Source organism: Podarcis erhardii (genome assembly GCF_964252035.2).
Source record: "Podarcis erhardii genome assembly, chromosome: 14".
Taxonomy (NCBI): domain Eukaryota; kingdom Metazoa; phylum Chordata; class Lepidosauria; order Squamata; family Lacertidae; genus Podarcis; species Podarcis erhardii.
This window is the reverse complement of record NC_138503.1, coordinates 41,046,787-41,063,564: the sequence shown is the minus strand read 5'-3', so window position 1 is coordinate 41,063,564 and position 16,778 is coordinate 41,046,787. Positions and strand designations below refer to the sequence as shown.

At 43.2% G+C, this 16,778-nt stretch overlaps 1 protein-coding gene across 1 annotated transcript in view; it reads right to left on the bottom strand.

Annotated features, from left to right (window-relative positions):
* The window catches only part of VPS35L (VPS35 endosomal protein sorting factor like), an 80,827-nt gene extending 66,946 nt beyond the window's left edge, over window positions 1–13,881 (bottom strand). Inside the window, 6 exon segments of the mRNA XM_081839625.1 lie at window positions 1,209–1,233; window positions 2,027–2,149; window positions 4,977–5,052; window positions 5,054–5,139; window positions 5,918–6,017; window positions 13,843–13,881. Of these exon segments, the coding sequence (XP_081695751.1) occupies window positions 1,209–1,233; window positions 2,027–2,149; window positions 4,977–5,052; window positions 5,054–5,139; window positions 5,918–6,017; window positions 13,843–13,859 (427 nt within the window). The 5' untranslated portion in view covers window positions 13,860–13,881.
* Window positions 13,882–16,778: the final 2,897 nt, after the last annotated feature.

The window sequence follows — 16,778 nt, the reverse complement described above, 5'->3', positions numbered from 1 at the left end:
GCTCAGTCGGCAAAACATAAGACTCTTAATCTCAGGGTCGTGGGTTGGAGCCCCACATTGCACAAGAGATTCCTGCGTTGCAGGGGGTTTGGACTAGATGACCCTTGTGGTCCCTTCCAACTCTACAAGCCTGTGACCCTACGAAACCATTCCCAAACAAGCCACTGAATAAATTTGGGAAGGAGGGATTCGTTGCTAATTTGGGGCTGATGTACAGGCAGTGACAGTTTTAGGTGCATCCCATATGTGCGCAATTCTGAATAGAGCCAACCACAGATGTGAACCAAAAGGTCACAAAAACAGGCAGAACAGGGCGGAGTGGGAGAGGAACAAGGAAGAACGAGGCGGCCTTGCTCAGGCCCCACCAACGCACGTAGGGCTCTGGAACATAACCCCCGTGCAAATCAGTCGCTACCTGTAAATAACAGGTAAAGGTAAAGGGACCCCTAACCATTAGGTCCAGTCGTGACCGACTCTGGGGTTGCGGCGCTCATCTCGCTTTACTGGCCGAGGGAGCCGGAATACAGCTTCCGGGTCATGTGGCCAGAATGACTAAGCCGCTTCTGGCAAACCAGAGCAGCGCACGGAAACGCCATTTACCTTCCTGCCAGAGCGGTACCTTATTTGTCTACTTGCACTTTGACGTGCTTTCGAATTGCTAGGTTGGCAGGAGCAGGGACTGAGCAATGGGAGCTCACCCCATCACAGGGATTTGAACCACCGACCTTCTGATCAGCAAGTCCTAGGTTCAGTGGTTTAACCCACAGCGCCACTACATAATGCCTAAATCAGTGCTTCTCAAGCTATCTGATGTGATGGACTGGCAATTTTCTGCCCCAAAATACCAGGGACCATACCATGCTTGGTCCCTAAGGCATCCTACCCAACCTGGACTGTGGTGGAGTTGCTAGGGTCCTACAGTTGATTGCTCATGGACTGGTACCAGTCCACAGACCACCACTTGGAGCAGCACTAACCTAAATTACGTCTTTTAACGGGACGATGGCTATTGAAACTTCATGTTTCACAGTTAGATTATTGAGATATTTTGCACCTAATTTCCAGCTTTTCTCGTAACCATGCGCTGTGGAATATTTATGTGGCAATTTCAATATTCCCATAAGCAAGTAGGAAAATAGAAAATTCTGTGACATGTTTAGAGCATTTTCCCCCCTTCCACAGAGCTACATATTAAAGTGACCACGTACCTTTTTCAGATCCCATACACAAGTTCTGCAATGAAACAAAACATGTGTTTTCAAAAGCAATAATTCCCAACAGCTGACAGGTGTAGTGGTATAACAAAAAGCCAGAACAATGTGAACCATGATAGGTTGTAATTAAAAGTTGTTAAGAGTTCTTAAGAGTAGGATGCTAAACTTTTATTTTAAATATTCAGGGATTAAGAGGGATGTTGTGTTTAACATCCTGCCCGAGGAACAGTTCTGAGACTCTCAAGCTCAGGCAACACATTGTTTCCGATGTAAAAGTGTGGTTTTACAGTAACCATGATAAAAGACAGGGCATATGGGATGAAGGCTTTTGTCAGGGCAAAAGGTAAATATGGATGAGCTCTGGGTCATGTCTGTTCCTTTTAATGGGTCTGCTCTCTATATGACTATCACTGGATACAACCCTAAGTTCAGTCGTGCTGCTTTAGGATGCAATCCCAAACCCACTTCCTGCCCAACTGAATCCAATGGGGCTTCCTTCTGAGTAGGCACGGTTACACTGCTATTTCCATGCCCATCCTACCCTCCCATGCACTAATTTTTAAGTGCCTTTAGGAATAAATATGCACAACAATTCAGAAGGATGCTATGCTGTTCTCTCAATGGCTTAAAAATGAACATTACAAACATCTGCTATGCTAAATCAAAATTTATTGTATGTGCTTGCACACCCAAAAAGACTGGACCTACTTTCCTACTTTGTTGATATTATTATCATTAATTGTTGTTGTAGTTGTTGTTGTTGCATTTATATCCCACCTTTCCTCTTGAAAAATAACCGAACGTTCACTCACAATGGAAAGCTTTTCGTTTGTTGTGTACCGAGCAAGGATGTCAGCCCGTTTGCTCGACCAAGGCTCAAAGTCACTGCCAACAGCCGAGGAATCATCTTTATCCCGTTTCTTTCTGGCGCTATCCTGCAGAAGAGAGAGAAGCGAGGCACAGAATCCTCCACGTAAATGAGACGTTTGGCCACTGGTATGTTGTTGTAAAGGCATATTTCATCATTTAAAAATACTGATAAATCTCACCCATATTTTTCAGGGCAAGGATGGCATTCAGTTTACAGAGACGCCCGTGCTGGGCAGGGCCAGAGGCAAATGTGGGTAGAGCAAGGGGTGCAAATTCTATCTTTGTGCAGTAGGCTGGCTCTTAAACACATTTGCACAGTCCTCTTTGTCCTCTAGGCAAGCGACAGACATTATCCCGGCTCAAGCACACACATTCCAGCCAGGCAAATACACTCAGGGTGTGGAGCAGAGCCAGTAAGTGGGTGTGGCCTGGGAAGAGTTCCAAGGGCCAGATGGAGAGACCCAGAGGGCCACGTTTGGGCCCTGTGTCAGGGACTGGATGAAAGAGGAGGAGTGGTGATCTCCCCCCTCCCCCTTTTTGCCTGTAGCTTCCAGGGAAGAGGAAGGTAGTCTCGAATTACAACAGGGCTTTGATATAGGCATCATGTTGGAAGATTGCGGAAGGTTATGGAAAATTGATTTAAAATTCGCAGATTGTTCTTTGTTGAAAGAAAACTATATGAAAATGATGTATAGATGGTATATAACACCAGGGCAGTTAGGAAGAATGTATAAAACCAGTTCAAATCTGTGTTGGAAATGTAAGGAAAAAGAAGGGACTTTTTATCGTATGTGGTGGGATTGTAGTAAAATAAAAAAAATTGGGAAATGATATATAATGAGTTGAAGAAAATGTTCCAATTAACATTTGTAAAAAAGCCTGAAGCTTTCTTGTTAGGGATTGTAGGAAAAGACCTGCCAAGGAAAAAACATTTTCATGTATGCAACAACGGCGGCAGGAGTCTTAATAGCACAAGAATGGAAGAATGAGGAAATCCCAACTAAAGAACTATGGCAAGAGAAACTTATGGATTATGCGGAATTGGCAAAACTGACACATAAATTACGTGACAAGGATAGCTGTGACTTTAAAGAAGAATGGGAACCTTTTACGAAGTACTTAAAGAAACAACAAAATGAACTGAACTCTTTGGCAGGTTTTGAATAAACATTCACAAACTCTTTATTGGTAACATACCGATAGACAAATTGAGGGTTTTTACAACTTTATAACAAGCCAAGAATAATATGTGCTGAGAAACCAGAGAGAGGAGCTGAGGGAAGTCAAGGGGGTGGGGGGGATTTTTCTTTTTAGGGGAGGGAGGAGGGAGAAAATGGAGGGGGCGGGGATGATGTATTTTTGATAAATTGTTATGTTGAAATTCCTAATAAAAAATACTTTTTAAAAAAAGAATTACAACAGGGCTTTGAGGAAGATAAAAGCTCAGAGACAGGAGAACAGTAGAGTTATGCAGTGTTAGGAGAAGGAGACAGAGCAGCTAGCTGACATGTCACTAGACAGCATAACCGACCCCCCTTCTCCCAAAGCGTGGCATTCGTTAACGGTGCAAGAACAAAGGGCACAACCACAGTTGGCCACAGGCAGACGCCGTAGAAGCAGGTGTTGTTGTTAGAAGGGAAGAGAGGAGGAGCTCAGTGCGAGCAGCTCCATCATGGAGGAATGATTGGATTTCTTTGTCTTTCACCATGATGACTGAATAAATCACAAGAACTTTCTTGTTTCCTCCCTGATTCTCGGTGCCATCGGGGGGGGGGGGAGAGGATTCCTCCAGCCTGACACCCATGATCCGAGGATTCCCACCCCTGAACACGGATAACTAATGATACACATCCTAGCAATGCCTGCATAAACATTTGTGCATCTACTACTAGCAAAATCTTTCTTAAGCCACCTTTCAGGACATGAGAACCGGCACAAGGCAGTATGTAACGGTGAAACAGCCAGATGAACCTTCCTGCCTACCAAGAGCTTTGAAAGCACCTCTCTTGGTGGTGGCCAAGGCCTGCTTTGAGCCACCAGATGGCAAGCAGAGCAAGGACATTCTCAGACATTTCCAGCTCACATTATGAAACAACCTTCTCCCAGCAGTATGCTTTTTTGCTGGCAATTAAATATACTTTTGTTCACTCAAGCATTTGCTAAATTCTTAATTTCTTTTCCTGCTCAGTGATTCTCTGTCTGTTTCTAATTGTTTCCTGAATGCGTTTGATGTTGTGATGTACATCGCCTTGATACCTGGTTCAGGAGCAGTACTGCATATATATATATATATATATATATATATATATATATATGAAATAAAAAAGACACTATCAGTTAAACAAATATGCATATATACTAAGGTGGACAGTAGAATCTGATCTAAAGTGGAGCATTAAAAAAAATGCAACTTAAATAAAAAGTATATTGTTTCATAAAAATGAGCCAAAACCTTTTTAAAACAAACAATGATGGAGGAACATGAAATAGATTCTGTAAGTTAAGGGCCACCACCAAAAAAGCCCAGTCCCTGGTTCAGAGCAAAGGAAGCTGTCTCATATTGTGTCAGGCCACTGGTTTATCTAGCTCAGAGTGGCTGGGGAAACCCAGCCAGATAGGTGCGGTATAAATAATAAATCATCATCATCATCATCATCATCATCATCATTGACCAGCAAGTGACTCTCCAGGGATTCAAGCAGGGGTTTTCCCCAGCCCAGCCCTGCTTGGAGATGCCAGGAATTGAACCTGGAACCTTCTGTACCCAAGGCAGATGCTCTACCTCTGAGCTATGGCCCTTCCTCAATCCATCATCATTCCATTACAGGCCACAGTGCAGAGCTGCAGGCAGGCAGGCTCAGAAGGATCTAGTCAATGCGACAAGAATGTTACCGTAGTTGCAGTCAGCAGGGGATCTGCAGTTGCAGCAAACAATGACAAAGGATCAGTGCCGTCCAACACACTGCTCAGGATCCATCATTGAACTGGAAGAGGAGGAGGAAGTAGAGGAAGTGCTTCCTTTGCGGCCTAATTTCTTTGTCTTTGATTCCATTACCTGAGGAATACATAATAATAGTGAGAAGGAGCGCCAGATACTAACAAGACTATTTTTTGCACATTTACTCAGCCTTGCTTATTTTAATAAGGCTTACTCCAAGATAAGTGTGCATATGAATGCAGCCGTAAACTGCTATCTTGCACCAAGGCTGTGCGACTGTACAACTGTCTACTCAGAAGCAAGTTCCACTGTGTTCAATAGGACTTACACCCAGATATGTGCATACAGAATTGAAGGCGAAGCTGCAATCCTCTAAACTGAGTTTTGCATGCCTAAGTCCTTTGCGTTAGGCAGGGGTAGTCAATGTGATGCACTGCCGATGTTAGTTACTACAATTCCCATCATCCCTGACCTTTCCCCATGCTGGCAAGGACTGACAGGAGTTGTTATCCAGAGGGTACCATTTTGCCCAATCCCAATTTAGGAATACAATGGTGAAGAAATGAACTAGTTCTAGGCACAGTCTAACTGTGCATAGGATTAAGGAAGTAAATCGGGGCTCTAGCTGTATGAATCAAATCCACATCTCACAACTAGAAAACTGAAAATTCTAATATCGGTGTAAACTGCACAAATGGTGCACAGTTCCCCTTTTCCCAAAGTCTTCTTTAAAGAAGCAAGGCTTCTTCCATCAAGTGCTAGAAGGCACACAGAGATGGGCCCATTCCAGAGCATGAGCATGAGAACCAAGAAGGGTCTGTTCATTAGTTTGTCCCCGGTCTTCTGGACCAACATGGCTACACAGGACTGTTGAAAGGTTGCAAAGGAAACCTACTGTAATGGGTTTGAGTGGATGGTAGTCTCCAAAATCCACAGACACGGTTTCCAGTCTGCATGATTCCAATTCACGTACGTAGTTTCTTGATCTAGCATGCCTGAAGGAGAAAAGCATAAAGAACTTATAGAACTGAGATTTGGAAGCACACACTAAGCATTCACGTGCAACGGTTTCTGGAGAAGAAAATCACAAGAAAATGTGGTATCTCTAAAAAAAATGCACCTAGACATTCCATTGTTGTGCCCATAACCCAAGTTTAAGGTGCCATTTAGATTCTGGCTTTCATATCTCAGTTTATAACACTGACCTAACTCCATCATTCTGTGCAAAAAGGAGCAGGACACGTCACTTAGCTATGGTACCCACAGCTGGCAGCTCCCTATGGAAGCAATTTGGAGGAGGATCAAAGTTTGTGTGTTGTGTTTACAAGCCACATTTTTCCACAAGAAGATGCTTAGAGAAGCACATGGCACAGAGACTGAGGATCAAACTAACATGACATGATAGACCATCTGAATGGGTGCAAGTTACAGGGGGGCAGATTTCAGCTGAACATCAGGATAAACTTATTGATGAGAGTAGCAGCTTGACAGTGGAATAAATGACCCGTGGGGTGGTGAGCTCTCCCTCACTGGGGGTGTTTAGGCAAAGGCTGGACAGCCATGCATATCCGGCACTGAAGAGATCCCACCAGCCAGATCCAGTTCCCCACTCCTGTTTTATAAAGTCATTTGTGCTTGTGTGCCACTGACAGTCCTTTTTATTGCTTAGTTTCCATTTCTAAAGGAATACTTCCTTTTGTCTGTCATCTTTTACCCTTTTCTCATCATTCGAAGGCATCAAACAGAGGAACTGCCAGTGCTTCAATCAAACAAAAGAAGCTGCAAAGATTCCTTCTATTGTTGTCTTTATCAACTGTGAAATCCATCACATTACAAATCTGCTGCTTATTTTTAGCTGGCATAAACTTCAGGTGAAAAAAAACTGGGGGAAATAACCTGCCAGTCATGTCCTGCAAATCAACTGCATTTTCACAACTCTTCTAAGCAGAGACAACACTTATTCTAAAAAAGCATTGGACAAGGGCTCAGCCACCAACCGACTGTGCAACTCTGAAGGCCAATTGAATCAGACAGCCCAGCAGTGCTACTGAAAGGAACGGCTTTACAACCTAATGAGACATTGTAAAAGGAGGAGAAAAAGAACCCAGGGAAGGATGCTCATGCCTGTCTCCCTACATTTCTTAATCTCCAGTTTCCTGCCTGCCCTGTGCATAAATATTCACTTGAATGCACTATTCTCAATGTTTCCCCCACACTTCTGCTACTTTGCTGGCCCCTTGAGCTTATTAGCATTTGTAAGGACTTTCACAATTAAAACAGCACAGAGTTTGGGTGAGAGAGAGAGAGAGTTCCCTTCACCCTTTCACAGAAACAGCATTTTTGCTGGACCTCAGAAGAATCTAAAGCAGCAGCTGAAAGCAAATGCACACAGCCGAAACTTTAAATGCTGGTTTCTATTGCAAATTGCAATCTGGACCTTAGAAAATTGTGCCTGTTTGAGACAGTAACATGACAATATTGGAACCTGGGACAACAAACACAAGACCACTTCTAGCACAGCTTTTTGCACTCACTGGCTGGCTTTTAAAAGGTGTCCTATGAATGCACAGACATCTTATGCAGGGACTAATTTTTACCGGGTGAACAGTAAAATGAAGAGAATCCTAGCCTTAGGTCATCCTGTGCACCAATCCCAGATTCACACACACAAAAAATTTACTCTAGCAAACACCTACATGGTATCTTGAAAAGCTGGCATAGCAGTGACCAGGAGGCTGAGCTATGAATCAGGAAGTCCTCAGCTTGAGCCTTCCATGTACCATGAACTCACCAGAAAACCTAAGCCAAATGACTCCCACTTAACCTCAGTCCCAACATTAACATTGGGAATGGGATGGGGACGGGGCATGTAATAGTACAGTCGTACCTTGGGAAGTCAAACCAAATCTACTTCGGAAGTCCCTCCGACTTCCAAAATGTTCGGAAACCAAAGCGCGGCTTCTGACTGACTGCAGGGAGCTCCTGCAGCCAATCGGAAGCCCCATCAGATGTTCGGCTTCCAAAAATAGTTCGCAAACCAAAACAGTCACTTCCAGGTTTGCAGCATTCGGGAGCCAAAGCATTCGAGAACTAAGCTGTTCAAAAACTAAGGTACGACTGTACTGATTTAGCTTACTTGATTACAACTAGATAATGAAGTGCTTTGAAAAGTTACAAAGAATTATTACTATGTGTTAGTATTATTATTGGATTGTAATTGTGTTCGTGGAATGCCTTTCACTGATGCACCTGAATTTCCCCTCCCTCTGACCCCTTCCCCTACATCCCTGCCCCCCTCAAACTGTTCTGGAGGGTTGGCAGGCTGCCCAGAGCAAATCTGAGAGACGCACAGGAGGAGGGGAGAGAAGGGAAGCGTTGTTCCACAAGCGCAATGATTTAATTGGGCTCAACTCTAAATCTTTATTTTAAAAGCCAGTCAGCAAGTGGTAAATGTTACACTTTTGAAAGCAATTACCACTCAAAACAAAAAAATTCCTTCCAGTAGCACCTTAAAGACCAACTAAGTCAGTTCTTGGTATGAGCTTTCGTGTGCATGCACACTTCTTCAGATACACTGAAACAGAAGTTTCCAGACCTTTCTATATAGTGAGAAGGTGGGGAGGGGTATTACTCAGAAGGGTGGTAGGAATGGGTGATTGGCAGATAGCTGTGATGAGCCTGTTGACGACTCTTAACGACTGCAATAGGTCTTACAGGAGGAAGCAAGGGGTGAAAAGGTGAAAAATGGCTTTGTCATGTATAATGAGATAAGAATCCAAGGTCTTTGTTCAGGCCAGGTTTTTCCATTGTTTTAAGTTTGGTGATAAGTTGTAATTCAGCAGCTTCTCTTTCCAGTCTATTTCTGAAATTCCTTTGTAGTAAAACAGCTACTTTGAGATCTTGTATAGAATGTCCTGGGAGATTGAAGTGTTCTCCTACTGGTTTCTCTGTCTTGTGATTCCTGATGTCCGATTTATGTCCGTTTATTCTTTGGCGTAAGGTCTGGCCTGTTTGTCCAATATAGAGAGCTGAAGGACACTGTTGGCATTTTATGGCATACACAATGTTAGACGATGAGCAATTAAATAGTCCCGAAATGGTATGTGTGATGTTGTTGGGGCCAGTAATGGTGTTGTCCGGGTGTATGTGGCAGCAAAGTTGGCATCTGGGTTTATTACAGGCTCTGGTGCCAGTGTCTGTGTTAGGTCTGGTTGTAGTATTATTGTGGGTTAGGAGTTGTTTAAGACTGGGTGGCTGTCTGTAGGCAATGAAAGGTCTTCCTCCCAGAGCTTGAGAAAGAGAACTGTCATTGTCCAGGAGAGGTTGTAGATCTCTGATGATGCGTTGTACTGTTTTAACTTGGGAGCTGTATGTGATGACTAGAGGTGTTCTGTTATTTTCTTTTTTGGGTCTGTCTTGCAGCAAGTTCTCTCTGGGTATCAGTCTGGCTCTGTTGATCTGTTGTCTAACTTCATCTGTTGGGTATTTTAGTTCTAAAAAGGTTTGCTGTAGATCTCTTAGGTGAGAGTCTCTGTCAGTAGAATTGGAACAGATGCGGCTGTAACGTAGTGCCTGGCTATATACAATGGACTGTTTGGTATGTTTGGGATGGTAGCTAGAGGCATGTAGATATGTTTGTCGGTCAGTTGGTTTACGGTATAAGGTGGTGTCTATGTGCCCATCCTGTATTTTTATAGTAGTGTCCAGAAAATGTATTTCTTGCATAGATTGATTCATTGTTAGGTTGATTGTGGGGTGAAAATCATTGAATTTCTGGTGGAAGGTGTTCAGGGTCTGTTGACCATGTGTCCAGATGATAAAAATATCGTCAATGTATCGCAGGTATAAGAGAGGTTTGAGTGGGTAAGAGTTTAGGAAACGTTGTTCTAAATCTGCCATGAAGATGTTGGCGTACTGTGGGGCCATGCGGGTGCCCATTGCTGTGCCGCTGATCTGAAGGAACAGGTCATCACCGAATTTGAAGTTGTTGTGGGTAAGGACAAATTGGCAGAGTTTGGTGGCAAAGAGAAGCTGCTGAATTACAACTTATCACCAAACTTAAAACAATGGAAAAACCTGGCCTGAACAAAGACCTTGGATTCTTATCTCATTATACATGACAAAGCCATTTTTCACCTTTTCACCCCTTGCTTCCTCCTGTAAGACCTATTGCAGTCGTTAAGAGTCGTCAACAGGCTCATCACAGCTATCTGCCAATCACCCATTCCTACCACCCTTCTGAGTAATACCCCTCCCCACCTTCTCACTATATAGAAAGGTCTGGAAACTTCTGTTTCAGTGTATCTGAAGAAGTGTGCATGCACACGAAAGCTCATACCAAGAACTGACTTAGTTGGTCTTTAAGGTGCTACTGGAAGGAATTTTTTTGTTTTGACTATGGCAGACCAACACGGCTACCTATCTGTAACAATTACCACTCAGTGATTGCCAAAGAGCCAGAATGGTTCAGCTTGCAAGCAAATTCTTCTGGTCTCATGATACATCACCAGTTTTGACAGCGGCTAAAGGGCAAAAAATGAAAAGTGACAAAATGCTGGGGTAGGAAGAGAAGTTTGAACCTCTTCCCTTGGCCCAGCACTCAGCTGGGGATAAAAATTGCCGTGTCCCCACCTACTCATCTGATGTCCAAGGAAAGGAAGCTGTGTGCCTGTGTAAGAACATGGATTGAATGCCCTCACTGGCAGCACACAGGCCTCAGAGGATTGGCCAAGAGTGAATGAAGCTGTCGTGCCCAAAAAAAGTTAGCCACTCCTGCTGGATAGCATGCTGGAACAGAGTTCAAATCCCCATTCAGCTATAACATAGTCCAGGGGCAGGGAAAATGTGGCCTTCCAGATGTTGATGGACTCGGCTCCCATCAACTCCAGCCAACATGGCCAAAGAACCAGGAGGATGGTAGTTGTAGTCCAGCAACATCTGGAGGTTCCCCATCCCTTATAGAGACCCAACAAATAGCCCCACATTGGGCAAAAGAAGAAGAAGAGGAGGAGTTTGGATTTGATAACCCGCTTTATCACTACCCGAAGGAGTCTCCAAGCGGCTAACATTCTCCTTTCCCTTTCTCCCCCACAACAAACACTCTGTGAGGTGAGTGGGGCTGAGAGACTTCAGAGAAGTGTGAATAGCCCAAGGTCACCCAGCAGCTGCATGTGGAGGAGCGGAGACGCGAACCCAGTTCCCCAGATTATAAATCTACCATTCTTAACCTCTACACCACACTAAATCCCGCACCGCAGGGGGTTGGACTAGGTGACCCTAGTGGCCCTTTCCAACTCTACAATTCCATGATTCTATGAAGAGTCAATTTTTTCTTAAATCTCCAAACTCTATATTTAAAACTTGGAATATTGTCTCACAGGGAACTTGCAAGGGAAATTTAATTAAAGCCTTTAACAGGCAGAAAACATCCACATTTGCTTTGCAATTCAAAGACAGCCCATTCATCAAGCCAAGCACCATCCTTCTACATTCAACACAACTTATCTATAAACATAAGGCAAATGTATGCAGTTGTGTGAACAGCAGGGCCCATGCAATTCCAGTCAAGAGGCACAAGGGAGTGGCCATCTTGAAGTTATCTGAATTTCAAAGACCTCAACTTTATTTTATATATGGTACTCTTACCACTGTGCTCTCCTGCAATAAATAAAAAAGGGCCAGGAGAATTGGCACAGTGGATTGCTAATACAAATCAACAGCGACACCAACTGGATGCCAAAGGGAAGTGGACTGGAGAAAAATATATATTGAAATTGCACATATATTCCAAAGTAGCTAAACTACTAACATGAGAATGCACAGATCTCTAACACAAGAACGAAAAAGCTGTAGCCCTCCAGATGTTGTTGGATTACAACACCCAACAGTTTCCACATGCCTGCCTTAAAGTATTCAATTACCTAATAAAAAAATGTTATACTATGTAGTGCCTCCCTGCCCTCATTCCCACACTTCTAAAGTAAGTGTACTCTCAGTTCTTTCTGAGGTGGTCACTTTAGACAGGGCTCACTTTAGACAGGGTTTTAGCCTAGCCTTCTGCCTGACATGCTAGATGTCCATGTGCAGGGAATGTATGCTGTACAGCAAACTGTTCTAGCAAGTGAGCACTTAGCTGCTATACAAGTTTACCACCTCATGGCACTGTGGTGTGGGTGCAGCTTTTTACAACAGCCTGCACCTTCTTCCTGACATGCTAGATTTCAATGTGCAGGGAATGTATGGCATATTGTCCATGGTTCAGCATCATGGACATACTTTGCAAGTATGCCTGCGCTAACCTCTTGTTTCCAGTTAGAACCCACAAGACATCTTGTTTCAAATGTGCAGTGTTTCTGTTGTCGCAATAGAAAACACTTCTCTTTTTGTCGGCAGTCAGTACATGCAATGTTGTGAAATAAAGAAAGTTAAGTGAAAATCAGAGGCATCTGTGTACAGAGAAAAACAAAGAAACACAGGAACTTTGCCTTATACTAGATCAGACTACATGACCATCTAACCCAGAGATGAGGAGCCTGTGGCCTACCAGATTTTATTGTACTACAAATCCCATCATAATTGCCAACTCCCTATCTATGCTGGCTGAAGCTGATGGGAATAGGACATGAACATCTTCTGGAGGGCTACAGGTTCCCCAGCCTTGATCTAGTCCAGTATTTTGACTGGATTTCAGGCAGAAATCTTTTCCATCATCTGACACCAGATCCTTGTAATCTGGAGATACCAGGGCCCAAACCTGGGATCTTCAGCATGCCGACCCCACCGCTGAATGAAGAGGCCAAAACTGTACATTTCTGTATTTCATTACCACTGGATCCTATTTTGGATTTTCTCTGTTTTTAATGGCATTTTTATCAGGGCATTTTATCCTCACAAATAATGGGTTAGGCTGACAGAGGATTTGAAACTGGGTTTTCCTCAGCCTTAGTCCAATACACTAACTAATCACCACACCAGGATGCCTCTTTATGTATCACCTAAGCACACATCCCAAATGAGGCTAACATAATGTAGCCAATGAAGAGGGCTACAGACTAAGGAAATATATATTGCAATAAATGTTGATTTATTTCAAGATACCAAGACCCACTTTGCTGTTGAAGCCTCTTTGGGCTTTAAACACTTATTTCCCCAAATACATGGCCCTTCACACCTACAATTCCCAAGAGACGCACCGTTAGATTTCTGCCTGTCTCACCATGGCTAAGGATTTCCAGAATGGCACCTGATATTTTATTTGTCACTACATTTACATCTCACAATTCCTCCAACGAGCTCAATACGGCATGCATGGGTTCTGCCAGCTCCCCATTTTAACTTTACAACAACCCTCAGAGGTAGGTTAGGCTGAAAGACAATGAATGGCCTAAGGGCACCCAGTGAGCTTCACAGCTTAGTGAGGGTTTTAATCCATGCCTCTCAGGTCCTAGTCTGATACTCTCGCCACAATGGCTTAAAATAACTTTATATTGCGGCATAAGGGATCACAGCAAAGCGGTTGCTGAAAGGCAGTGAGCTGCAAACGTGCCATCAGTAATAACTTAAAAAAATAAAAATAAAACTTAAACAACTAAGGACCACATAGCCTATTAGAGCCTGGTGTGCCATATCTGCCTGCCATGAAAGATAATAATAAATACCAGACACCTCACAAAAAGAACCCACCCCGCCCCAGACATGTCAGCAAAGCCTTGCAAGACAAAAAGGGAATTAAAGCGGGAAGCTGCCCGTCGCAAGCCGCCGTCTCCTCCTCCCAGCTTCTCTCTCCAAGACTATCTGCAAGAGAAGCTCCTCCGTCCTTACCAGGGGAAGGCAGCCATCTTGTCTCCCGTCACCTGACTCGCCCCCCTCCCCGCAGCCTCTCAGGCCTCTCGGCCCTTCCTCTGCGGAAGCGCAGGCGGCCATGATTGAGAAGGGCAAGTGCCAGGACCGCCACCAGGACGCGCAGAATCGTTTCGTTTCGTTGTTGCATTTCAGTGCACCGTTTTAGCAGGTGTTCTGTGTTTTTCATCTTGTCTTTTTATGCTGTGGACTGCTCTGAGATTTGCAGGTGATATATACAAATTTAATGAATAATAATAATAATTTATTATTACATTTGGTTGTCAGTCGCTTTGGGTTGCCTTGGGCAAGAGAAAGCGACTAACAAATTTAATAAAGCATGATGATGAAGATGACAAAAAGCGGCATAGTTCTTCCTTTGCCTATTTCATCCACCCATGACACCCCTATGAGGTAGGTCTCCCACCTTTTTATCTGCAGGTGGGTAGCCGTGTTGATCTGCCGTAGTCGAAACAAAATAAAAAAATTCCTTCCAGTAGCACCTTAGAGACCAACTAAGTTTGTTATTGGTATGAGCTTTCGTGTGCATGCACACTTCTACTGGAAGGAATTTTTTAAAAATTTGTTTCGACCTTTTAACCTGTGAAAGCAGGAAAGTTCGATTCAGTTGGCATCACAGCTGGTCTCCTTGCAGCTCTACTTGTGAGGTGGGAAGCTTCCTTTCTTTCATATTCAGGATGTTTTCCCATAAATATTTTATTTATTTGCTTTTCTGATAACATTCCACATCACCAAAGCATCAAACAAAAACGAGACAACAAAGAAAATTCTTTCAAAGATTTTGAATAATCAACAAAAGATCAAAAAATATTTATTGACTTCCTATCCTCTTTTTCCATGGTTCCTTTTAATCCCTCTTTTCCTTGTGTTTTCTTACTTCATCCCGTCTGTCGCAACCACTTTTATATACTACTGGCATACATGGTCCTAGGTGAGCTTCATGGCTGAGTGGGGATTTGTACTCTACTCTCTCAAGTCCTCCTGGTACAGCACTCTAACCACTACACCACTCTTCCCCCCTCCATTTTTCATCTCTTCAGCTGTCAGCCTCAACAGACATTTTCCACCAGGCGGGTCACTTTTGGCTCCAAGCAAGATTCCATCACATTCCATTCCCTGCTGTCCCAACCTTCTCCATCTCCAGGCAGGGAAGAATTGCCCTTAAAATATTATTTATTAACATCATTATTGTTAAAATTATCATTTATTAAATGTATATACCGCCCTTCATCTTGAAGGAGGTGAGGACAGGTGACCCCACCTAGGCCTGAAGTCACCCCCCCCCCCAACCAGGCCTCAAAACTATTCAAAATTCCTTTCTGTCTTCTAAACATCCACAGCTAAAGTTTTCCTGTGTTATCTCACAAGATGCATAGGCAAACCGTTACTTTTATCAGTACAAGAGAGCTTCAAAAAGTGCAAAGTACTGGAAGACGCAAGATCTACCCACCCGGGAAGAATGGCAGATGAAGGTGATGGACTGGCGGAAATGACTGGCAGAATCCGAGACCAGGGAGAAGAGTCAGTGGAAGAAGATTGGAAGAAATTTAAAGTTCATCTACAGAAACATTGTAAAATTAAGGAATGTTAGAAGGAGGCTGGAATGAAGTTATGTGGCTTTAGCAGAAATATTATAAAGGATTAAGTAAAAATAGATTGTTAATGGATGAAAGGAGGAAAGGTAAAGTTACATTATATTAAGATAAATTATAGGATAAAAATTGGGAAAGATGGAAAGGATTTGCTGAAATAGCTAACCGAACTAGAATACAAAAAAGGGAGGTGCGAGGAGGTCAAGGAAACAAGCAAATGAAAGATAAATTATGGGAAGGTTCATTGTGTTTTTTAATTGTTTCTATTTTTCTGTTTTTTATAAAAAAAAATTCTATTCTCTTCTTTCATTATTGTGATGTGTTGTCAAGTTTTTGTTTAACTTGGAGTTATCTCTTTTCTCTTTTTGTAACATTTAAAACTTTAATAAATATTTTTTTAAAAAAAACACAAGAGAGCTTCAAAAAGGCTAATGAATAGACTCTGTCAGAGCAGGCCTGAGAACTGAATCTTATCTCATTCAGTTGCAACATCTTGGACATGCTGAACGCAAGGTTTCTCACCCCCTTTCCTGGGAAGGGTGCCAAGAGTCCAATAGTCCCAAGACAGGAGCTTTCTGTTCATGCTCAGAGGAAACTCAACATGGGGCAGGACTCTGAAGGGGAGGAGAAAGGGGAGGGAACTAGAAGGGGAATATATGCTCTGTGCAAATGACTGTGAACCCGTGCTTGTTTTGTGAATCTATCACACTTGCTCCTTCTACCAGTTCATGGATGGTAGAAATAAAGCATTTTCTCCAAAACTATTCCTTGAGTGTCTGTTGACTCCCATTTTCCCTTTCCCAGGCGCAATATCCCCCCCCCCCCGAGGGCAAAGCCTCATAAGGCTACAATCTGAATGTCTCATGGCAGTTTTTACAGGAGAAACACAAAATACATAACGTAACAACCGCAAACAAATAACAACCCATCCACCCCAGACATGTTATGCTGTGAACTTGTTTAAATGCTGTAAATGTTTTCTCCTTTCTTCTGAGAGGAGTGTTTGGAATCCCTCCATGAGATGTGCCATAGCAAAAAAGGGGGCTTCATGCACACAAAGAAACAGATGTACCTCAATGTCTCTGTGGAGTCTGTGTGTGCATTAAAAACCCCATAAAAAGTACCCTTTTGCTGGGTTAGACCAAAGGCCCACCTAGTCCAGAGGCCAACCAGAAGGTGGCTTCATTGGTAGACTGCCTCTTGGGCCAGGGTATTGTTTAGGAGTGGGGTTGTTGTTATGTTTTATTGCTGGCTTTACAAAGTTTAAAATACTGGAATAATCTCTGAATTTCAGATATTAATTCT